This window comes from Xenopus laevis, chromosome 3L (genome assembly GCF_017654675.1).
Source record: "Xenopus laevis strain J_2021 chromosome 3L, Xenopus_laevis_v10.1, whole genome shotgun sequence".
Lineage (NCBI taxonomy): Eukaryota > Metazoa > Chordata > Amphibia > Anura > Pipidae > Xenopus > Xenopus laevis.
This window is the reverse complement of record NC_054375.1, coordinates 123,003,371-123,028,573: the sequence shown is the minus strand read 5'-3', so window position 1 is coordinate 123,028,573 and position 25,203 is coordinate 123,003,371. Positions and strand designations below refer to the sequence as shown.

The 25,203-nt window shown below is 39.2% G+C and overlaps 1 protein-coding gene across 1 annotated transcript in view; it reads left to right on the top strand.

Annotated features, from left to right (window-relative positions):
• The window catches only part of igdcc3.L (immunoglobulin superfamily, DCC subclass, member 3 L homeolog), a 66,660-nt gene that overhangs the window by 21,833 nt on the left and 19,624 nt on the right, over window positions 1-25,203 (top strand). The window contains exons 3-6 of the mRNA XM_018253289.2: window positions 19,149-19,293; window positions 19,527-19,657; window positions 20,434-20,571; window positions 21,007-21,165. Of these exons, the coding sequence (XP_018108778.1) occupies window positions 19,149-19,293; window positions 19,527-19,657; window positions 20,434-20,571; window positions 21,007-21,165 (573 nt within the window). The remainder of the gene's footprint in view (window positions 1-19,148; window positions 19,294-19,526; window positions 19,658-20,433; window positions 20,572-21,006; window positions 21,166-25,203) is intronic.

Genomic DNA, 25,203 nt, shown 5'->3' with positions numbered 1-25,203 from the left:
TCCAGCTAAAGAATTTGTTTTAAACTATAAGCTCAGCGTGCCAACTACATTCCCATTTCTATCCACCCTATAGGCTTACTGTCACAGTGTTAAGTCATCTGTACCATTAAAGGCAGGTTGCTATGATTCAGAGCTGACTCAAACAGCATGTTTGCCTTTGGAAATGTTCAGGTGCCTCCATTTCATGAATGTTTTGCATCTCTGTGCATAAAGATTTCCCTATACTGTAAAATACTTGTGATGAAAACCTTAGCCATTGGATGCTGAAAGTTGGAAAATAGTTGAAACAGTAGATTAGATATATCTGATGTATATATTACAGATACTTTTAGCAAGTTGCCCCTGTGGTTTTGGTGGTATAGGCAAAATATTCTTTCTATGCTGATCCACTATGACTGCACCCAATATTAATTCTATCAGTGTGAAACTGCTGCACACGACTATTCATCATATTACAAGTTAAGGTTATTACACAATGAATATTCAGTTGTGAAAAAATTAATCACATGATCCCTCTAATTCAGAAAACAAGGGAATAATCAGCAAAGTAGACATAGTCCAAGAAGGTATTTTATTTTATTGTATTGTACAGTGGTAGGATTCATGGATCCCCTCACCCTACATTTCTGCTCCTACATCTCATAGACTGTTACTCCTTGCCATCAATGTCAACAAATTCTTTCTGAAAGTTTGGCAAATGGGTCTAAAGTTATGACTCCACCTATGCATCTAGGAATTGATTGGCAGGTCGCCACACAAGATCAAGGGATTAAGACCCTTATAATTGTTTTTTTGAGTCAATACCTTGTGCCTGGCAGGAGGCATCTGAGAAAGTCCCAAAGTCGCCGAAGTTGCCTCTCGTGGAAACTTCTGTCGACTTTGTGATTCGTAGGTTTTACCACAGCTGATTTCAATTATTGATGGAGAAGCATTTTCCAGATATTTGTTGCCCACAGTAGCACAAATTTATCGCTGACAGCCATGTCCCTAAGTTAGAGTGAGCTTAAAAAAGCCACTGGCATATTATTAATTATTTAATTCAATGAATTAAGTGAAATTCGACTTGGCTGGATGGCTAATAATCATAAGGCATAACTATGGGGCAAGAGAAAGGGGCAGAGTAGTAAGTTATGCACACTTTACCACAATTTGCAGGGTGCAGGGTAGAGGTCTCTGGGGGTGCAGGATATATTTCAGAGTACTGGAGGATAGCTCTTAAAAGCACTTATTGGCCATTTCATTATGCCCTTTGAATACTTAACCTGGCCCTATATTTTAAGCCACACCTACTTTAAAGAGCAACTAAAGCCCAACTAAAACCAAAACAAAGTTTTTATATTAAAGGGGTTGTTCACCTTCCAACACTTTTTTTTCAGTTCAGTTGTTTTCAGATAATTCACAAGAAATAAAGGCCTATTTCAATTGCTTCTAATATTGAAGTTTACATTTTCATTTATCACTAGTGATGGGCGAATTTATTCGGCAAGCGCAAATTTGTGGCAAATTTCTGCGTTTCACTGCTGGCAAATAAAGTTCCAAAATTCACTGGCGACAATTCTGACTTGACTTTAATGGGTGTCGGAATTGTCACCAGCTTCAATAATTAGCGAATTTTCTGGCAAAGCAAAACGGGAGAAATTCTCCCATCACTATTTTTTCACCTGCTTACGTCTTTCTAAAGCAGCTCTGGGAGGGGGGGGAATCACTCAGTAAACTACTCTAAATTGATACATTTAGTTGATACATTTCTTATCCTTGGCAATGCTGAGCAGAATCTGTGAGTTTCAAAAATGGTTAGAATTGATACAATAGTTGCTAATGTTCCAGAGATGCTGCTGAGAAATGGATCAACTAAAAGTGGGAAAATTGTAACAGTTCTGACTGCAGCTGAATTAATGAGTGGCCAGACTGAAACATCAGAAATCGGAACATTAAACTTTAAAAGTCTTTATTTCTGGTGAACAATCTGAAAACAACTGAACGGAAAAAGGTTTTAGAAAGTCTTTTTATGGTGCACGGCTATCCTGCCGACTGCAAGTTCTCATGGCCAGCAGTCCTGATTTGCCGGCACTTACCCACAGGGAATACAGTGTAGGGCTAAGTCCAACTGTGAAAAGCACACCCTCATAAAAGAGTCACTGGTAACTCATAATTCTCTTAATGTTTTTATTTATAATATGGTGCCATTCATCCCTGTACCATGGTCTGTAATTTACTGAGCAAATGGGGATGAGATACTTGATATGTCGATTATAGCAAGTCTGATCGAAGTGTGTCAGATTTCTTTGTTTTAATTAATGGCAGCAAATGTGAGTAATAACAGAAAATAATCAAATGAGACAGGAGCAGCAAAAATCAACCCTCCTCTTCCACGAGTCATCTCCCTTGGCATTTGTGGCTTTGTGCTTTCTTTTTTTACCCATAAACATTCACACTGGGCTAGACAATAATGCATAGTAACACACACAGAAGAACTTCCATCTGCTGCCTGGCCTCTTGTTTTGGGACGTGGAGCTGAGGACTCAGGTTGGGTTTCAGAGGCCTCACATTTAAAAACTGTCTTTATGGGTTGCCCTGGGTGATGGGCGAATTATGGACTTTTCTGCTGTCTGAGTTTGATGCAGTTATACAGTCCTGCCTTTTAATACCTGACAAAAGTCTTTTATCTCAGGCTGATGCAGTGGAGTAGCTCAGCCAACTTCCTAATCAGAAACAGGCTATTATAGTCTTCCTATTACTACTAAATAAATCATATGTCCCTGTTTTATGTCGTTTTCAGACAAACAGATACTGATGCAAAAAAGAGTCAGAGGCCCCTTTTAGAATTTAAGGCAAGTGTTCCTTTGGTAAAAATACAACCAGTAAGGGAGAAATGTGTTTTTATAAAGCTGTGATGTTCAGAGTGAGGCCTTCCAGGTGAAGGCTGCCCGGGGGGAGTTCTAGTTTAACAGCAGATGGAGGGGCACAATTGGACCATCCCTGTTTGGCTAAATTGTTCTCCTATTTTGAGAATAAAATTAAAGAAAAAGCTGAGCAGCTTGTGGTGTTTTCTCGATTTTTTTTTTTTTCCATTTCTTGTCTTTCATTTTTTTCTATTCAGGTGCTGGCTATTCATCTTTTATTGAAACCATCTGTTTGAGATTCTAGAGTGGGTGGGTGACCTTAGCAATCTGATGTTTAAATCTGATACTAAAGAGAATTAGCATAAAAGAAAAAAAAATCAAGAACCATAGATGTTATTTTCAAATTGTCGGTGCACAAGTGTTAGAGCAAGAACAAGAATGATATTTATCAAAGTCCGAATTTATCTCAATGTTTTCTGTTACAAACTCCGATCAAATCCGCTCGGGTTTTTTACACTTATTTATTATTAGATTTTCCCAAAAATTTGCTTTGCAAGAAAAAAAATCAGATCTTCACTAATGTTTCATCCGATTTTCATGATTTTTTCGTAATTTTCACCTGAAAACTCTGAAAACTTTGGGGTATTGCCCGAACCCCAGCGCACATCAAAAAATCATTGGGACTTCTCCCATTGACTTATATGCAACCTCGACAGGTCTGAGATGCCGGATTTTCAGATAAAGACTTTTACATCCTCGGGGTTTAATAAATTCCCGAAAAATTCGTGATTTTTTTAAAAGTCTGATTTTATATAAAAAAATCACGTATTTTTCGTGATTTTTGCATTCGGAGTTTAGTAAATTACCCTCTTAGTGTTGACGATAAGCAGTGGAGTAACTACAATACAGCAGGCTCTGCAGTTGCAGGAGGGCCAGGGGGACAGGGGGGCCTGTATTATAAACCTCCTTCCTCAGCCCTTCTACTACATTAAACGTTGATGCCCATTTTAAACTAAGGGAGGCCGGCAGGTGGAAGCCGGCTGTGGGCAGAAGTGTGGTGGTGCACTCAAGAGACACTGTGCATGTAGGGCCCGGGACTAATGCAGCCAGTACTGTATTCTAAGTTAGGGCGGCAGGTATCTGTTCTCTGAAATGTAGTGCAAATACCTGCAGCAATACAAGTAAGGCAGAACATAGTGTGTAAAGTGCAAAACATGGCCTATTGTGGCCTTTTTGCACATGGTTCTGCATTATAAATGCCCCCTTTTCTCAAAGTGTACAAGGAAGGTCACGTGCACACTCAGGCCCTTCAGTAGCGTTTCCGCTTGGTGCTTGGAAGCCTTAGGGAGACGGCACCCCCAAAAAGATGAATATTCAAGTAAAGCAGGCTAGCACACACAGCGAGTTAAACCGGGGTCATACCCCTGGTGCGTTTATTGCGTCACAACGTTTCGGGGGCGTTCCCTGACGAAGGGGGAACGCCCCGAAACGTTGTGACGTAATAAACGCACCAGGGGTATGACCCCGGTTTAACTCGCTGTGTGTGCTAGCCTGCTTTACTTGAATATTCGCCCTTTTCTCAAAGAACAAGATTGCCAATATTACGTCTCCCTTAAGGGAATGACCACTCTCTATAGTGTTATTAAGGTTATTCACGTTAGAAAGGAATGCAGTGGAAGTTAATCATTAGCCTCAACTGACTTGAGGTGAATAATTCTTAGATGAGATTAGTCAATTTACACATGGCAAATCTGAATGTTGCCATTTTCTCCATTGTTTGGAAATACATTTAATATTATGCCTTTTTTTTTTCATCTCTATTATGATACTGCTGATTGGCTTTTCTGTCTGTTCCGGAAGTCACACAATCATTTATAGATACGGGAAACTGAGAAACAGAGATGGGCACAATCTGACACCCCAACTCTATATAACGTGCTTTGTGGGCATAGTTATAAAAATCCAATTGCCTTTTATTATTATTATTATTATTATTATTTTCAACAACTGTTACAGAATAAGAGCGGACACTGAAAAATGATCAGTGGTGATAACTTTTCTGAGCAGTTGATCAGCTTTAGGCTGACAGACGAAGCAGAAATCAGCCTTGTGTTGGCTCCGGCTCAAACATACTGAATGGATTTCGGCAAAGAAACGAGAGACTTTGCATTTTGCACCAAAATCTGCCAAGTCTGTTTGCACCGGAGCTGACACAAAGGTTCTGGACACGATCAGACAAGAAGATTCGGCTAGTGGTCGGGGGCTGAAATCAGCCAGTGGATTTCGGCAGGCTGATTTCTGCCCCGTCTGGCACAGAGACAGTTCCTGGAAATCAGACAGTTGGCAGCTATCAGACAATAATATGTAAATTTGTATCTATGCTGCAATATTTTAAAATGTCTTTCTTTGACTACATGGTGTTGGAATTAGCACATGTTTAGTGATGGGTGAATCTGTCGATTCGCCAAAAAAAATTTAAACGGCAAAAAAATTTGTGAAGCGGCAAAAAAAGACGTACCAATTTTATTAGTAAAAATTGAGATTAGTCACCTTGCGACTAATCTCCCTGAATCTGCCTGTGTGGCCTGACCCTAAGGAGGTTGTGTTTTGGGCATTTAATGCTGCCTCTTTAGACTACTTCAAACAAGTCTCTGTGCCATTACCCTACATGGACATGATATGTAAATGCTTTTATGGCATTTTCATTTCCTGGTGTTACTGATAACGTTGATGCATGGTTTAGAACGGAGTTCAGCATAGGGCCCCGCTGTCCTCATCCAAGGTCACAATATTGTGCCTGTAGGGCTGCAGTGCCACACTCACAAATGTGTAGCCATTAACCATGTAACTGCTGTACATTTCCACCAACTTCAACTAGAATCTCCACCTTGTTCTTCTTGCTCCACAAGCCCTTAGTCATGTGTATGCCATTTTTCTCATGCGATAAATCTTGGTGCATTACTCTAGGCTTTAATTTACTAACATCGGGACTAATTGCTCCAGTGCAACGAGGAATTATTAAGCAAACATCAGCAATTAGCTATATTCCTCTGGTTGCTGTGGGTAGCTGCACATCAATGTTCATGATTCAGCCCCTGTGTATTCAGCTTGCCCGTTGCACTCTGCATGTTCTTCTCACCCATGCACCTCAGCTGCCATATATTTTATTACCACTCTCAATCCTGAGGGGTATGGTTAGGGAATGGTTTATCCATGTCAACCATTGGAACGTTGGATAAACCTTTGTTACAGTTATGTACAATATGATGCCCTCAAAAATAAAGGGAACCCCTTTCTAGTGGCGGTGTACATAGGTAGCTGTATCTGCTGGGCCCATGTCAATCCATTTCTCCCTGACCCTTTTTGCACTCACTAACCCCTCCTTTCCTCTTTCTCACCTCCCTGCCCCCTCTCTGTTTCCCTCTCTGCTGTCTCCATACATCACGGTTATGTTCAAAGGTCAGGCGGGTTAGTGGAATCAGTGACCTTGCTTTAAGCTGGCAGGCTGGCTGGCCCCTCTGAAACCCCCTGGGGAGAAACTCTGCTAATGAAATACAGAGGACAAAAAAAACTACAACTACCAAAGGAAATGAAAGCATTTCCACTTAACCCTTTGCCGACAGCAGCGGCCCATGTAAGCAATACTCAATGAACGCTGGATAATAGAAAGCATATGGTTTAGAAAATGAGCAAAGCAGCGCTTATCTCAGAAGGAAGAATCTACTGTACAAAGAAAATGTTTACAGTACTGGTATGGGATCCATTATCTGGAAATACGCTATTCAGAAATCTTAGAATTATGGGAAGGCCATTTTAATTTAACAATTAATTATTTTTTTTAAATTAATTTCCTTTAACTGTACTTTCTACTTGATCCCAACTATTATAATTAATCCTTATTGGAAACAAAACAAACCTATAGGGTTTATTTAAATGATAATGAGGTCCCCTGTATGTGTATGGGTTTATCTGTTGTTATTGAAGGGGTGGCTAGAACTTTGTAAATAAAAAAGGTTACCTGACAATCAGGCCAGGACTGGCTTCTGTGGGTTCTGGCACATGAGATGTAAGATGCCATTAACAGTCATTATTTTCGCCAGCCATGGATTCGCAGAAAAATTCCGCATCGTACCATGTGCAAACTTTTTGGCAAAACTGTGGCAAAAATTCACAGCAGAAAAATTTGCAGCAGAAAAATTTGCCCAAACAAAAAAGTCGCAGAAACAAAAATTGTATTCAATCTCTCATCACTAATGTCAGGGCCTATTTTGAATCCCAGTCCAGGGCTGCTGAAAATTTTAAATTAGATACCTAAAGGAATCTGGGATTCACAAGAATGATCTGTTTCTTTATAATTTAGCTCAAGAAGACAAAAAGGCGGCACTCTGATTAAAAGAAGGCGGTTTATTCCAACAGGTCACTGACCAACAACACCTGATGCGTTTCGGGAGTAACTCTCTTAATCATAGGCTATGATTGAGGGACTTACTCCCGAAAACGCATCACGTGTTGTTGGTCGGTGACCTGTTGGAATAAACCACCTTCTTTTAACCGGAGTGCCGCCTTTTTGTCTTCTTGAGCTAATATACTTCAGTGGGAACAGTGATGGCAGAGCACTCGGAGCACTAAAGTGGAGCTGCACCTAGAAGAACACACAGGGGGTGAGTTTAGAGCAGCCTAATCCTCCTCCGCTGCATCTTTATAATTTAGGCATGTGAATTACTTGGATGGGTTTCCTTCCAGTACTCTGGTTTCCTCCCACACTCAAGCAGTTCAAATGATAATATTGCTCATGATATGTGCCTGTGAAGGTGAAAGTACCACTGGGGCAGGAACAGATACAAAATTTCTGTAGAATATGTCAGTCAATACTGTATATAAATTAGGTTGATAATAATACAGATATGGAACCTGTTATTCAAAATGCTTGGGACCTTTCCAGATAATGGATCTTTTTGTAATTTGGATCTTCACACCTTAAGTCTACTAGTAAACATTACATAAACCCAATAGGCTGGTTTGCTTCCAATAAGGATTAATTATATCTTAGTTTGGATTAAGTACAAGGTACTGTTTTATTATTACAGAGAAAAAGGAAATCAGTTTTAAACAATTGGATTGTTTGGATATAAAAGAGTCAATGGGAGATTGACTTTCTGTAATTCTGAGCTTTCTGGATAATGGGTTTCCAGACAGCAGATCTCATGCCTGTCCTGGTAAAAGAGAGGGGTAGCTGTCTATAGCGGTAAGGTACAGAAAATAAAGTGCTAGAATCCTCAAAAATTCATTGAGGAGGGGGATTTAACAGAAAGAATAAAATATAGTATAGTATTTTTTTAAAAAATTTTTTGTTTTTTGTTTTTTAAAAAATTATTAACACCCACCGTGATTATTGACAGTGATAATAGTGTTCTTTTATTTAACTTAGAAGAAGAGAGCCCAAAAAAAATGTGAAGTTGTGAAATTTTGAAAATATAAATGAAAAATAACAAATAAGAAATAAAAAATGAAAAAAAATATGAAAAAAATATATAAAAAAATAAAAAATGAAAAAAGTGAATTTATTCGGTGAATTAATAAATGCCAGCGATTTCTCTCCAAGTGATAGTGAATGCAGTATTATTCATTACTTAAAACACATTCATTGTGCAGTAGGTGAAAATTAATGTGATTAATGAATATTTAGTGTGGGTTAAACTTCCCCTTAGATTTTTTTCCGTTTAAGATCCACACTCTATGGATTAGAGGAAAGATAACGTAGAATACTTTGCCACAATTCCGGTACAACCGGTTGTGCAGCTCACTCACCAAATGTGAGTTAAGGGAGAGCGTCTGATAGGTCCTGTTCGCGCTGTTTCCACTCTTTTTCTACTATCCGGGTTGTTGCAATATGGATAAAAATAGAGAGGGGCATGTGCAGGGATCACTTTAAAACAGTTTAATAGAATAAAAATACACTCACAAACACGATCGGTAAAACTGCAAAGGGATTGGTAAAAGTCTCGCGAAAGTCGCTGTGTCTCCTTGGCGTCCCTCGGAAGATACAGACGTCTCTCTGGATCGGGTACTCCTGCAAATGGTTAGCGTGGTCCTTTTTCGACAATAATCACGGTGGGTGTTAATAATTTTTTAAAAAACAAAAAACAAAAATTTTTTTAAAAAAATACTATACTATATTTTATTCTTTCTGTTAAATCCCCCTCCTCAATGAATTTTTGAGGATTCTAGCACTTTATTTTCTGTACTTGGAGATCGTCTCAAACAGGTGGAGGAGGACCTGCAAGTGCTGAACTGTGGGGAAACCAAAGTTTGTCCTTGGATACAACCTGATATATAGCGGTAAGGTAGCAGGCGAATTTTGAGGGGTAGATTGTGTTCTAAAATGAGAGGGTATCAGGGAGTTCCATGCAGATTAGATGACATTAAGGGCCCAGGGGGGCAAAGAAAAAGAGCTTCAAACACAGGAGACATATTTTTAAAGGGTCAGCACCTCACATCATGACACATACAGGAGTTAAGTAGAATCGGAAAGAGAATGGATGTAATAAACATGGAGATAGAGATTGAGATATTTGAGCTGAGGGCAAAATTAGGGGTTCTCCAACAACAGTTTGCTGTGAGGCCAATGGCACCCTATATATTGTATTGGTTTCTGGGTGTAAAACAGAACGGGGTAGCATTAAATCTTGAGTAGTGCAGGCGTAATATTGATTTCTGGTGGGCTGACTGTGATGCCATCAATGTTTGTAATTTAATACCTGTGTGTTTTAATAAAAATAAATGATTATATTTATTATATTTGTGTTTATTAGTTGTGGTGCTCCCATGACACCTGGAGGCACCCGAACACCTCTACACCAGGTAGCGTAGATAAAGGACATATTAATGTCCAGGTATGGAATCCTTTATCTGGAAACCCTTTATCCAGAAAAGCATTTCCCATAGACTTCATTCTAAGTAAGTAATTCCAATTTTTAAAGACAATTTTTTTTCTCTGTAGTAATAAAACAGTACCTTTTACTTAATGTTAACTAAGTGCAGTGAACCATATTGGCGGCAAAACAATTGGGTATTTCTAAATGTTAACTTTTTGCATATTTAAGGTATGGTGATTCAAATTACAGAAATAATCTTTATCTGGGAAAACCGCAGGTCACAAGAATTCTGGATAACAGATCCTATACCTGTATAGCATTAACAGTAAATACAAACAGGAATGACCAACCTGCAGCCTCCAGCTCCATCAGAAAGCAGCTGGAAGGCTGCAGGTTGGACAATCCTGATTTATAGAATTCCCCCAAACCTCTAATACCCAGCCTTCCTGCAGTGTTCAGGGTCCCATTCTTTTTCTAACTCCAACTCTGTTTTTACATATACAGAATTAATGCTTGTTGCACTGAGCAACATTTCCTGAGCAAATTCCCAGTCTAAGTCGTGGCACAGAACAGGAGCCAGCTCCACATTGCTCCCCTCACTCTGGCTGTAAAAACAAACTGTTTTACAAGGATTTTAAATATTTTACTGGCTCATTTTCAGCCTCCATATCATAGCTGGATTCTTTTATAAAAGGTTATGAGCTGCTTTACTGGCTTCCCTGAGCACACTGCGGCCAGTAAAGAAACAATATAAATGTTATATAAGATTTATTTCCCTGCCACAGTGCTTAAGATGCCAGATTGTACAGAAGGGGTAGAAGGGGCCTCATACAGCACCTGATACAAAGCAATTATGCTGCCATAGACTTATTTTTGCTGTCCTATTAAAGTTAATATAGTTAATAAATAAAGTACCAAAAATTGGAGCAATAAGAATAAGTTTAGTTAATGAACTCCGTCTCATATATCGGCACTTCATGCAGTCTCCACTATTGGGCATCTGCCTTTTCATCTCTAGATGAAAGGAAGAAATCCGAGCACGGAAATTCTCTGTGATCACAACACAAAAAAACCATTGTAATTGCAGATTTTTTCTTGCTTGACATATCTAGAAGGTATAAAGTCCCACTTTGTAGTGTGCCCACCAGCCATTTTGGAAGTTGGCAGGCTGGACCTCTTTTCCAAATATTTGTTGAGATTGCACATTATTCAGGGCCCTTTGCAGCCCTTGGTGCCTCAGCAGTTTGAGGCTCTGCTTCACCTTTTGCTGTAGTTGGGTGAGTGCTTATTTAAGGTCTGGATATCAGTTGAACTATAGAGGAGTGGCTATTAAAACAAACAATATTTTCATATAGCTGTACCATTTTGGGACACAACAGAATATTTGAGAGTAAAGGGGGCCAGAACCAAAAATGTCTAAAGACTACTGCTCTATTGTGAGTAAGAATGGATATCCTAGAACAGTGCTGTCCAAGATCTGTGGTACCGACGGCCAAAATTTTACTGGCCTATATGGTGGAGGGCCGATAATGGAAGTCAGTGTTGGTCACTCCTCCTTTTAAACCACACCCACTGTAAACCACACCCATATTACCACAAGAACTTTTAAGATCATATCCACATTAACGGTGGCAGTACAGCAAAAAAAACAAATGGTTGGTGCTCACTGCATGCAAATCCCTCATCAGTCATATGTGAAAAATTGAAGTCATGTTAAAAACATACCCTTAAATCCATATTCCTCATCCTCCCCTGTGGATAATACAACAACCCCCCCCCCTCCAACACATGATTAAACACCTTAACAACAATTACCAAATGCTAACAAACCCCAAGAACAAAACCCTAACAGGCTTCCATTCCACAGGTAGCATAGGGCAAGCAGAGAATGGCACACACAAGCAGCACTGGGCAAGCAGAGAATGGCACACACAAGCAGCACTGGGCAAGCAGAGAATGGCACACACAAGCAGCACTGGGCAAGCAGAGAATGGCACACACAGGGAGGCAGGGCCGGGCTAAGGTAATTTTGCACCCTAGGCAAAGGCTTCAATCAATGCCCCCCACCCAGTCCTGCATTACCATTTCACACCTTACCAGTCATATAGCCCCCTGTACCTGTGCCAGCACCTATCATATTGCCTCCATTTGTACCTATGCCAATGGCAGTCAATCCCTCAGATTGCCCCCAGTCCCCAATCTGTACCTGTGCCAGCATAAACCAAAACATCCATCATATTTTTACCCCCAATCTGTACCTATGCCAGCAGCAACCAAAAGAATCCATCATATTTCCCCAATTTGTATCTGTTCCAGCAGCAGCCAAAAATCCATCACATTGCCCGCAAACATCTGTGTACCTGTGCCAGCAGCCACCATATTGCCCCATGTACCTGAGCCAGCAGCAGCCAATCCCTTATATTGCCCCCAGGGGGTTTATAAAGTTGAAAAACTATTAAAGGCCAAGCAAATCAGGGTTTAAAAAAGAAAGAAAGGAAATTCCCCTTAAAAGTGTGTGAACAATACAGGTGTGAACAATACAGGGGGTTAGAGTCTGAATTTGAGGTTTAAACAATGCAGGGGCCAGTTAATCTCTGAAGTGATACCTTTTAAAGTTTACATATGGTAAACAGACAGGTAAGAAGAGACAGCATCTGGGGGGCCACAGAAGGGGGGGGTCCAGCCCGCGGGCCGCCAGTTGGACAGCCCTGTCCTAGACTAAGAGAGGGACTAAATGAATTGCTACTATGTAAGCATTTAAAAAGAAACAGGCTCATATAGTTACAACTTCCCTTATGAAACTGCACAACCTGGTGGAGTGAAGCATTAAAGCACAACTAAATGCAGCTGGTGCCGGGGGCTGTGCAAAGTCTCCAGTAGTTAATTCTCCAAAATAACAGATAGGCATTTATTTATGTAACATCATCAAAGCTAGTGATTATTATTGAGTACCTGCTGCAATTGATGGGCACACAGGCAATTTTCAGGGGTGTTGACTCCAACAATTAATATGTTCATGTGAACATGCTAGATCCAAAGGCTTTCAGAAATGTCTGTTAAATATATAATGAACTGTACACCGAGAGCACAACCAGCAGCTTAAGGCATCACGATAGAGTTGTTGTAGGAACTCAAGCACTAGATGTTTCTGCTAAGCCAAGTGAATGCTGGTTGTAACATGTAATGCTTCAGTTCCTAGGCTTGATGCTTTTCAAGGAGCTTTCACATTGTCTAAAGAGACTGCTGATTGTCTGCAACAATTTCTGTCACTCAGACTAAGGGATTTTGCCTTCTTTTTAAAGCCCGGTCATGTTAGAGCCTTACCTTGACTCCCTTGCAGCAAATAAAGGGTGACACTCTAAATGGAATGGTACAGTGCCAGATGTCCCAATCTAGGGACTCTGTGATCATATCATTTGATAGGGAGAGCTGTAGAGTAAAGGGAAAACCAGACATACTAGAGAATTGTAATTATTTTAATTAAGCAATTTCACTCAGTGAAACAGAACAGGACAATGAAGCACCTCTTATTTTTCTTCCTTTTTGGTGGTGATATGGCTGCCCATTACTGTATCAAACAAAGAACTCTAATTGCACTCCTGTTAAAGCCAGCATTTAAAATTTTGCTTGATAATTGCAGCATAAAATGACACATCCCCACAAGTGAGGAGGTTTGTATTCCCACAAAAAGGATGGGCTATAATGAGACTGTTGGCTTTTGTCTTGCTGTATTTGGATCAACAAGAAAATGGCGGCAGGGTCCTCTTCCCACTCACACTGCCATGGTTATCCAATACACTCGAAATGGATAGTGTAGTTACTGTTCAGTCAGAGATAAGACAAATTGGCATTGGCAAGCCACAATGTTCAGAGTGGTGTGTATATCTTTGAAACCTGTAAGCACTTGATGAAGGCATCATTAAGGCTTTGGCTGAGAGCCATTGCTAGGGACTTGGGGACATGCTTTTGAGAGAGAAGGCTTGTAGAACAGTCATTAAGTCTTGTACTAAATTGTAGATAGCAATTCTAACTATGTTGTTAGCAGTGGTTGAAAAAACCCTGTATATTGTATATATATATATATATATATAAATTTTCCTGGTAGACAGCACCACATGTCAGGTAAGCCTCTTAATGGCTGCCCCTGTGCACGGAATAAATTAGTATACAATATGGTCAAAGAAAACCAGCACCAAGGGACTTGAAGTAAGCCAAAACTGTATTTAAAGCATATGTATCACCGACGTTTCGGTCCCCATTGGGACCTTTCTCAAGGTCCCAATGGGGACCGAAACGTCGGTGATACATATGCTTTAAATACAGTTTTGGCTTACTTCAAGTCCCTTGGTGCTGGTTTTCTTTGACCATATTATATATATATATATATATATATATATATATATATATATATATATATATATATATATTATATCAAAAGGTAAAGACTGTCACACTCAGGGTTTGTAAATTGTGCAAAAAAGGAGAGTTTATTTGACGTTTTGGTCCTAAACCAGAACCTTCGTCAGGAACAGCAACCAAAAACATGTATATATATATATATATATATATATATATATATATATATATATATATAAAACTTTCCAATGAGTATCCGCACTCCAAGGCTAATTTAGATAGAAGGAGGGCTGCACGGTAATCTTGTATACACCAATAGTTTCTAGACCAGCACTCCCTTTAGTAAAAAAACATAATTTTTATTGTTGCATAGTATCAATATCCAACGTTTCGGTCCCCACTGGGACCTTTTTTAAGGATGAAACGTTGGATATTGATACTATGCAACAATAAAAATTATGTTTTTTATACTAAAGGGAGTGCTGGTCTGGAAACTATTGGTATATATATTTATATATATATATATATATATATATATATATATATATATATATATATATATATATATATATATATATATATATATTTGTGTGTGTAACTGTCCTCCTTTTTGCCTTCCTCTGGATCAACTAGCAGGCAGGTTAAAAAAAAAAAAGAGTCAAAAGGTTGAACTTCATGGACGTGTGTCTTTTTTCAACCTAACTTACTATGTCACTATGTTACTATGTATGTACTCTGCGGTGGATGATACTAACAAAGAAAAAAATTTTACACATGAAAACATGGTGACCATTAGGATACTAAGTTGCCCCAATGGACTTCTACATGTGGGACAGTCTAAGAAGAAATGGCATGATTATCCATGCTGGACACCTAGGGTGTGAGAATTACAGGGGACACCTGGCACAGTTCCCAACTGACTAGCAGGCACAGTTACCGCAGGAGCTATTTTCAGCTCTTTCACCCCAAACGAGCCGGAATTGCTGAAGAGCAGCTCCAGTCACGTGAGAATCTGGCCTACTTTTGCAAATAGGAGAGACAGCTTCCGTTGGGTCTGTGCCAATAAGAGGTGTCAGAAGCCAGGCTGCTGTCCTAATAGATTGTAGTTCAATAGGCAGTTGGTATTTCTATTTACTTCCCTGCAGTCTACATGGAGATATCATCTTCTACATTTATCCTGTTGCATATTTTCTTATTCTAATTCCTCAAGTTGCTTTCACAAATTATACAGCAACAACAGTCGTTGGTGTAGAGACTCCCCTTCCTCAAAAAAACCTCCAGCACCACAAATGCTTTAATGGGAAGTGGAAAGGGTTAATGCTACATATGCAGCACAGAGGGAGAATGGTGGGCAGCATTGGTTCCTGAGGATTTTCTGCACAAGCTGCATTAATCCTGCTCTGGCTGCCCCAGCGGAATGTAGGTCAGATCCAGAGGCTGCTGCCCAGTGATGCTTCACATTTATTTGATTGGCAGGATGTGATCAGGTCACTGTCACCATGCAAAGGCCAAAATCTTTCCTATGGCTGCTTTGATACAGCACAAGCATGGAAGGACTTCAGTGTAGCCCATTGTCACTTGGACAAAGTGCATCTGAAAAGACCAGAATGTGTCCTATCATTACTTGGACAAAGTGTCACTAGGTTGAAACACATATCACTCAAAAACTGCAAGCATGATCATAAGCCAATCACCTGTGTCTGCCCAACTGTCATTTTAGCACATTGTCATCAATCAAAGAAAGAAGCGGCACTATTGTCATTTAGAAACAATATCTTCAAACAAAGATTTACATTTCCAACATTCAGTTGAACACAACTGTCACAAGAAAAGGTCCAGACATCCAGTGCTATACTGACAGCCTGAAGAGCAAGAACATGTGAACTGCAATGTGAAGAGTGTCTACTGGCAGACTTACATGCATCCAACTGCCACTTGGATAAAAAGGCAAAGTCTGCTCTATTGTCACCAAGCACTACGGCAACAGAACTGCAAATGTTCTAAAGCCTTGTTATCTTGTAGGGACCAATGTGTCTTACTTTCACTCGTATACCTATAGAACCTGTCCAGGATCAGCATACTCCAAACAGCATATCATAGTGAGAGATATTTTCTTTCATACAGACGGAAGGTTTCCAGGCAACAACTTGACTCTTGTTTAATGGTTTTTCAATAAACCTTCAAAAAACCCAGGTATAATTTACAGCATAGACATGTCGCTGTTTGGCAGTCTGGGCAGGCTCCTACGTTTCTTTGAGACCTACCCTAGGAACAAACGTGATGATATAAAGATAATACTAACTCCGCCATACGAGCTGTGCAAGCATCATTGGAATATAACAATGAAAGGAACAGGATAAAGTCATGTTGTCATCTGGTGCTGAAATTTTCATTTAACATGATCCACATGACTTCTAGTTTACAGCAGATGATCTCTTTAAAGTAATATGAAAATCCCCATGAAACATGTAATCCACATGTTGGCTGGTAATCTGCTCAAATGCAAGATACACATTGCACTACTAGTTGATAGGCATTAATGCAGTAGGCATATAAAATGATTCCTAATCAGTCCTAGGTCATGGGGATTTTAAAAGTTTAAAGGAATAATATAATTGCCCTTACCAATATAATTTGTTGATGTTTATGCCATTTATAAAAATAGGTTATCAAACAGATCACTCAGTAAGCTTTCCTAAATACATACTCTCTATTGTTTATAGAATCTATAAATGGCTATTGCTGTGATTTCTCATTCTTGACTAGACAGTAGCGGGTGGTGAGATTCTTGGACTAACACATCTCCAGAAATGAATGCGGGTTATTATAATGATTATTTATACACCTTATTTATAAGGCACTGATAAATTCTGCAGTTGTACAATAGACAAGTTATCGTTTAACACCTCATTGGGCCCCTTATACATCCCAGACTCCCTAGGGTCTGCTTCCTCTTTAGTTACAACCATGCATCCAAAATAAAGGGAATATAACAATAGTAAGTTATAAAGCTTCACGTTTCAAGTAAAATGAAAAAAAAAAAAGAACATAAACCGTTTCATTTGTATGTTTATATTGCCCTTTATTGTTAGCAAAATGAGACCCCAGGTTGGAAGACTTAGTGGAATCAAATGTGATATCAAAGCGATGGATTTGGATGGGGCATTACAATTACCCCATTGGCTGAGAGGGTGTTTGGAAAGGAAGCAGAACTAGATATCAGCACCAATAGACAATGGGATGAGAAGAAGTTTAAATGAAGGGATAAAGACAGGAGAATTTGTGCAAAATAGGATATATATATATATATATATATATATATATATATATATATATATATATATATATATATATATATATATATATATATATATATATATATATATATATATAGACTGAAGGTAAAAGCCTGGAATTGAAGCAGCAAATTGTAGTTGGAGCAGAAGTAAAAAGCAGGAAATAAGCAAAAAACAAAACCAATATTGCAATGATAAATGTATTTAGTTACTTACGAGGTCATGAAGACCTTGGTGGTTTTTCTCAGGAAAACCTTGAAATACAGAGATATGCATTTTTAAGCATAGTTCTTTGTCATGTTTCAGAATTCTTGCTGACAAGTGGAAAACCTAGGGTAGTGATTATTGATGTGCATTTGAGCAAAATATAAAGGCAAACAGCTATATGCAGTGCTCTATCTAGTGATTTCCCGCTGTAAACTGGTCCAGCACATTGCAGACATAAAAATTACAATATTATGTAAAGTACTGTTTGCATGTATTGGTTTGTGTTCACTACTGGGGGGGGGAAGTGTATTGGTTTGTATTTATTACTGGGGGAAAGAGTGTTGGTGTTCATTAATGGGGGAAATTATTGGTTTGTATTTATTACTGGGGAAAGTGTATTTGTTTGCATTTATCACTAGGGGAAAGTATATTGGTTTGTGTTCATTACTAGGGCAAAACTGTATTGGTTTGTCTTCATTACTGAGGGAAAACTGTATTGGTTTGTGTTCATTACTGAGGGAAAACTGTATTGGTTTGTGTTCATTACTGGGGAAATGTTTCTCCCTCTGTATGGTGCAATCACTTACAATAGTTTGTAGCCCTTACAGACAAAATATAATGATGTTATGGCTAGGTGGCAAAGATGTGTGTTTTCATGCCATGGGCATGGGCATTGCATTTTGGGACATTTACAGATTTTTTTTATACAACTGCAGCTCAATGAGCTTTATGTAGCACTACATGGAATTTTGATGACGACTGTTGACTCTTTAGTGATTAGCCTAACTGAATTGGAAACAGATAAGTCATGTGCTGGGCAGCTAAATGCAACATATTTTTTTTAACATGAAAAACATTATTTTGGTTTTTTTTTCAGATTATAATTTGCAAATTCGGTTTGGTATTTGGTCAAACATTCACTGAGGATTAATCAGCCACAACCCAATTAATACCTTTTTATTTATATATTGGCAATATATTGCTCAGTGTTTGATCATTATTCATGTAATGCTTCTTACCTGGGTCTGGCCGATTTACAGGTGTCTTCAGAGTTCACTATTATACAATTCAAGTGCCATTATTAACCTGTAAAATAGATTTTTACAAAAAAAAGTCAATTCCTGTGCCTTTATATGGTTGTGGGACACCTCTGTGACTTCTAAAAGCTGTCAATTTTACTATAGAACCCTCATAAATAGACCCGTTTCCTGAACTTTCTAATTAAACTCAAATTTAATAAAACAGCCCAAATCTTTCCCCAATGCGATTACATGTGATTACATTCTTGAGGGCTAAAGCATACATAAGCTACATCAAACCATTTCAAGAATAAACTATAACAAAAAACAATATCAACTGTATATAATGTCTATTAATGTTTTATTTTACAATCCTTTAATGTGAAATAATGATTTAGGACAGTCTCTTCTTTGCCTTTTGGTGAGCCTGAGGGCAGTTGTAAAAGTGCAGGTTTAACACTATTATAACACTGCATAGTCCTTCCTGTTGACACTATATGCATTAAGGGAAATAAAAATAATAATAATAATAGCTCTCTTCTTTTTATGCAGTCATGTCTGATTTCTACATCTTCCCGCAAGATACGACTTTAGAAGAAGGTGGCGTAGCTAGATTTCAATGCCAGATCCATGGGCTACCAGAACCAGAAATTGTATGGGAACGTAATGGAGAGATTATTGATACATGGAACCTCAGGTGAGAGATTGATTTTAACTTTTATCTGTAGAAGAAGCAAAACTATGCAATATAATGCAGCACTTGAAATATTTAACATACCATGTTTAAAGAAAAATGTATAACAGTTGTGTAATGATGTCAAAATACCATGATGGTCAGGTCATCTTGAAATTGAGGTAGCAGGGCCTTTCAAACCCAAGTGATTAAAAAACCCCTGCCTTAGAATAACGTCTTTCTCACTTCCTACACAGGTACACCCTACTGCCAACCGGTGTCCTACAGATAACTGCGATACGTGCTGAAGATGCCGGTACATACCGATGTGTGGCCACCAATGCAGCAGGCGTGAAGTACAGTCCTTCCGCAACCCTGAAAGTCACAGGTGTGGGATCCTAAAATTTACTCCATGAAACCAATGCTATATAATCATTTAAGCAGTTAATTATAATAGTGTGTTTCATGTATTTATCAAGGGCTGTGCCTATTCACATAATGCACTGTAAAAGTAGCAGAAACATCTTCAAAGGCTTGAATTACCTGTCTGACTATTACTTTCTAAATTAAAACACATGGGGGGACTGTAATATTGGTCACTAATGCAAAAATCATTCTCAATTTGTTCACAATGTGAATTAATGTTTGCGCCGTGAACAATTTTGCCTTTGTGAACACCTTGCCCCTCACATGACAGTAGGATAGTGATTGAGAATTTTATAGCTGGCGATAGTGTGCAGTGTATGTAATAAAACTTCTTAATGAAAAAGTTGCTCTAAGTTTACGCCACCTTCAAGCAGGCGTTAAAGGTTCAAAATGCAATAAAAGCCTAATAAATAATATTACATTGCAACATGCAAATTTTTTCATCGAAAATGTGTTCTCTTTGCGAATTTTATTACACTTCCCCCATAGAATTTATATTGCTGAAGATAGAAATAATTTTGATATCTGTCTTGATCAACAGCAGCCAATGGAGATTAGGCAATGAAGTTTTGAAATCTAGATATATGCATCTTTATTCTATAACACTGAACAGTTCATAAACAAAGCCAGTGGTCACCAATTGACTGCTCCAATTCTTTTTTTTTGGGACAAAGTTACGGCCACAGGTTCAAAGAAGCCTAGAATGTGTGACAAGTAATTAAATAATGTGTTTCCTAGATGTCCATTCCACTGGTTACAAAGACCCAATGATCCTGGTTGGCCCCGAGAACCTCACTAAGACAATTCATCAAACAGCAATCCTTGAGTGTATGGCCACGGGAAACCCCCGTCCTATTGTATCCTGGAGCCGACTTGGTGAGATATGACTTATTTATATAAAGTACCATATTTGGTTCTTAATGTATTTTGAAATCTATTCATGCATTCCTTCAAATCATACAGTCATACTTTGTAAACTGTATACTAAAAAGACTTTAATTCACAAAATCACATATCTCAGTGTCTGTTATTAAATACTCTACATGTGTTAAAGGCTTCTTCAATGCACCTAAACATCAATTTAATTCTTACACATGTAGGGCATACCACACCCCATGTACCTGTATAATTTGTAGAAAGGCTTGGAGCTAGAAAGATCTTTCCAAAGCATCCTCTTTTAATGAGCAGCTATTTATATGAGACATCACATTGCCAATCCACGATTTTCCAGCCGTCAAATGTCTTCAGTACATAAACTTCTCCTGAAGGAAATGACCAGTACCTCTGTACTTCTCATCAATTGTTTTGCAGATGGACGCCCAATTGGCGTGGAAGGTATACAGGTGGTAGGGAATGGGAACCTCATGATTTCAGACTTGACTGTTCATCACTCTGGGGTTTATGTGTGTGCTGCAAACAAACCTGGAACTAGAGTGCGCCGGACAGCACAAGGACGACTGGTGGTGCAAGGTAAGAAGAGAATAGGAATTGCAGTGTCTCTTTGGAGGAATGGATCATAACACCTAGTAGCAAACTGAAAAAAATACTGGGTAAGAAACAGGAATAGAGGGAGTGGCGAGACACAGAGAAAAATGTAGAACAAGAGATTCCGAAAAAAAAAGACAGAACAATGTTTATGTGTAGGCTGTTTATTCCTAGAATATGCGAAACAGGTGGCAGAAAGGGATGGTAGGAAATAAAGAAAGAGAGTTCTGACAGATAAAGAAATAGTGAATAAGTAAGAAGAGAGGGTAGGCAAGGGAAAGAAAACTTGGTAGGACACAAATGGGAACCACAAAGAGATAAGATGGGTGAGCTGGAGGTGCAGAGAACATGCATATTAGATAGAAAAGTTCGGTAGTAGACATAGAAATGGATCATTTTGAGAGACAGAAAAGATTGCTGTGTGATATGGAGAGGAAAGTGAAGAGACTAGTGAGTATGTATAGAAAATACAAAGAGATGGAGAGATTGGGTAGGCGACAAAGAAAAGACAAATATTGAGGATAAGGGATGTTGACATCATATGTACAAGTGAGAATGGGTAAGAGGTAGAATACTTAAAAAAAATAACTTTATTTTGTACTCATGTCAGAGGTGGACATATGTCTGAGCAAAGAACATTTTAAGCATAAAGCAAATTCAAACTTGTGGAATCACTAACCAAAATAGAGACGTGGCCTAGGTGCTCCAGCCCCAGGCCCTCAGCTCAGGGGAGCAGACAATCCGTGTACAAAACATAAATGTTGGTGCAGGGCACACTGGTAAACTCACGTATTGATCAGTCCAAAAGTAGTAGATAAAAAATGGAAACTTTATATGACTATACTAGATGACTATATAAATAGAGTTTCCATTTTTTATCTACGAGAAGGAGAAAAAGTTAACCCTACGTAGTGCACCTCCCCACCATTGGATCCGATGGCTCACAGAACAAATCAAAGCTAAAACTTAACTTTTATTAATAGTTAAATAAAATATATAAGTCCAGGAAAACGTTAAAAGAAGTGTAAGGTCAGGGGGAAAAAACAGGGCTATAGTCGAAATTGACTGGCACAGAGGTGGAGGGTAGACCACTAAATGGGTCTCGGAATGAGCACGGGGTAGGAATGATGAAAATTAACCATTCACTAGGAAACAGTGGGTAAAATGCCCAGTCTGAATTGCTTAACTTTCCAGTTAGCCACCCCTTCAATACTGGTTTAGCCCTCCCAATCCACTGGAAGGAGAAACCAGTGAGGACTGCGTCTCTGAGTGTATCGATATTAATACGGGTCACAGCCCCACATTCAGAGTCAAAGGCCTTTGATAAAGCCTGCTATTAGCAGGAGAAACGCGCGTCAGGCGCCTTTTAGCTTTGTTAGGCAGGGGGATAAAAAACGAATACGGCTTGCTATAGGCCACCGATCCGCGAACGATACCGGGTGGGACGTTCTATGGGTGAAGGGGAGGGCAAACAACAGACAACGCTGGGGTAGAATTTAGAATTATTTAAACTGAAACGAATATACTGTGGGTCAATCTTAGACGTAATTCAGTATTGTCATCTCCCTCATTGAAGTGGGGGGTGGTGTTTGTAAGGGGAACGTGTTTCTCGTGGCTGCGAAGTGTGCAGCAGTTTGACTCTGAATGTGGGGCTGTGACCCGTATTAATATCGATACACTCAGAGACGCAGACTTTCCCCCAATTGTTTTAGTTACAGAATATTTGTTTTATATATCTTGGGCTAAAAAGTACAAACAAGGAAACTGGAGCTACTTCATGTTTGCTCCTTGCACGGTAGATACCAGTGCACAGATAAGCCCCTTGCATAATTGACTGTTTATCTGTTCACTAATTATCTACCTTGCAACGACTAAACATGGAAGAGCCTTCATTTCCCTGCTTGCCCTGCTTAGCTCAAGAAATAACAAAAAACATACATTTTTCATGATTTAAACAATTGGCAATTTTTTTAGCGCAAGCCACATTTACTGAACTCATGTTGAACAACAGGGTAAACTGCCTCTTTAGTGCAGAACCAATGGGCAGAAACAAACATGACTGACACAGTAATCATTTCTTTTATAAATGGGCAAATTATTTGGGTGTATCAATTTCATACAAATCCTGATAATATAAATATTAAAATATGAAATATGTTCCTATAAGTTCCCTTGCATGTTTGGGCATTGATTGATAGACCCTGTTCCCTCTTATAAAAAGCAACCTTTAAAGACAGGTTCATGAAGTGATGTCACAATTGTGTCCCTGATCTGCCACCCAGTTGTGATTATTTGGTGATTCATAAATTAATCTGCCTGTGCGTCTACTGAACAGCTAAGCAAACATATACTGAAGTGTTATACTATGTAAAATGCAACACCATTTTCAACTAAGGTTGCCACCTTTCCTCCCGACTAACTTCGGGCAGGGAGGTGGGACTGTGATGTAGTGGGAGACAGGGCCGTGATGTAATGGGGCGGCACATGATGTACCAGGGACGGGATGTGTCATTGGTGGCTGCGCTATAATGTGGCGATATTAGTGGGATCAATTTTAGGGAATCCTGCCCTGATTTCCTAATTTGTAAAACCGAGCAGGCAGTTTTGCCCTGGACAGCCCCTCAAAAATCTGGCCTATCCAGGTCAAAACCAGACAGGTGGCAAGTTGGCAACCCTATATATGTATATGAATTAAATCCCTCCTGCCCCCCATATAGCTTTAGAATTTAGAATATAAAGAATGTTGCCACAAATTAAAAGTTTTGTTTCTCTCCGCTTACACTTACTGCTGTTCCCTCTAGTCTGATACTAGCTATAGAGAGTAGGGACATTTTCAGAGCAAAAATGTTTACACAAAAGTCACCCTCCCATCCTTAGAGTCTGGGGAATCCTGTGGTATTGATCCTACTATGAAGCTTTTATTCCTAAGCTGTTGAAACTGTTATGGTTCTTTGATTTGATATCAAGCACAGTAAAAAAATATCAGTCTTGGTACTTGTAGTATACACAGACTATAGAGAATACCCTTTGTAAATCATTGCACCGTTTTCAAAATGGCTGCCATATAGTTTTGTAAGAAGACTATGCTTGTGTAGGTAACCAAGGGCAACAGCAGGGAGTGTCATTTCTTTCTTTTACTGCAGTCTGAGATGAATTCTGAAGTGAAATTAAAAGATCTCCTTTACATCTTTATCTATGACATATTTTGTTGTGTGTTTAGTACCAGTACTCTGTTTTTGACTGAAACGCTGGACCCTCAGACACAGCACACAGAAAGATGCCTTTCCGCCTACTGCGGCAATAGAGATGTTAATGCTTCGGACCTCTCGTTCGCTTCCTTGGTTGTCTCAGAATTTTCACAGCAACGTCTCCCTCTTAGGCAGAAAGAATCAGAGACACAGTGACAAAGGGAGAAATCTGTGCATTGAATCTGTGCCGGTCCCCCTCATCCCCTCCCATTCTCCCCCCTCACAATCTCTCCCTGACCCCCACCCCTGAAACATTGTGAAGTCCCCCATTCAAAATGCAGGTCTTGTGTGAGGATACCTGACATGCCCTGACTCAGAAGCAGTGCATTGTGGGAAAGTGGGCTGTGTGCACTGGTAGGACTGGGCAGTGCCCCTCTATTGTGTTTATGGTCAGGTGGTGCGGACATCTGCTATTGGTTTGGAATAAATCCAATATGCATCAGAAGCTCCTTAACAGTATTGTGAACACTGAATGCCAGCATGTCTTTTACTTCCAGCACTGACTAGTTGAGGAGATTTTTAGTGTAGGGCTTGGCTACATTTACATTTTTTTTAGTCAGAGTATCTATGCTGCTCATTGTTATATTTGCACTGGGGATGTTTAGGAAAATAATGCCACACAGGACTGGCTTAGGGCAATGGAACCTATTTTGCCCAATTGTGCCCTGCACCCTGTGCACCCAGTGGGGCTGTGACTAGTACTGGGGCTCATTTATCAACACTGGGCAAATTTGCCCATTGGCAGTTACTTACAGCAACCAATCAGTCATCAATG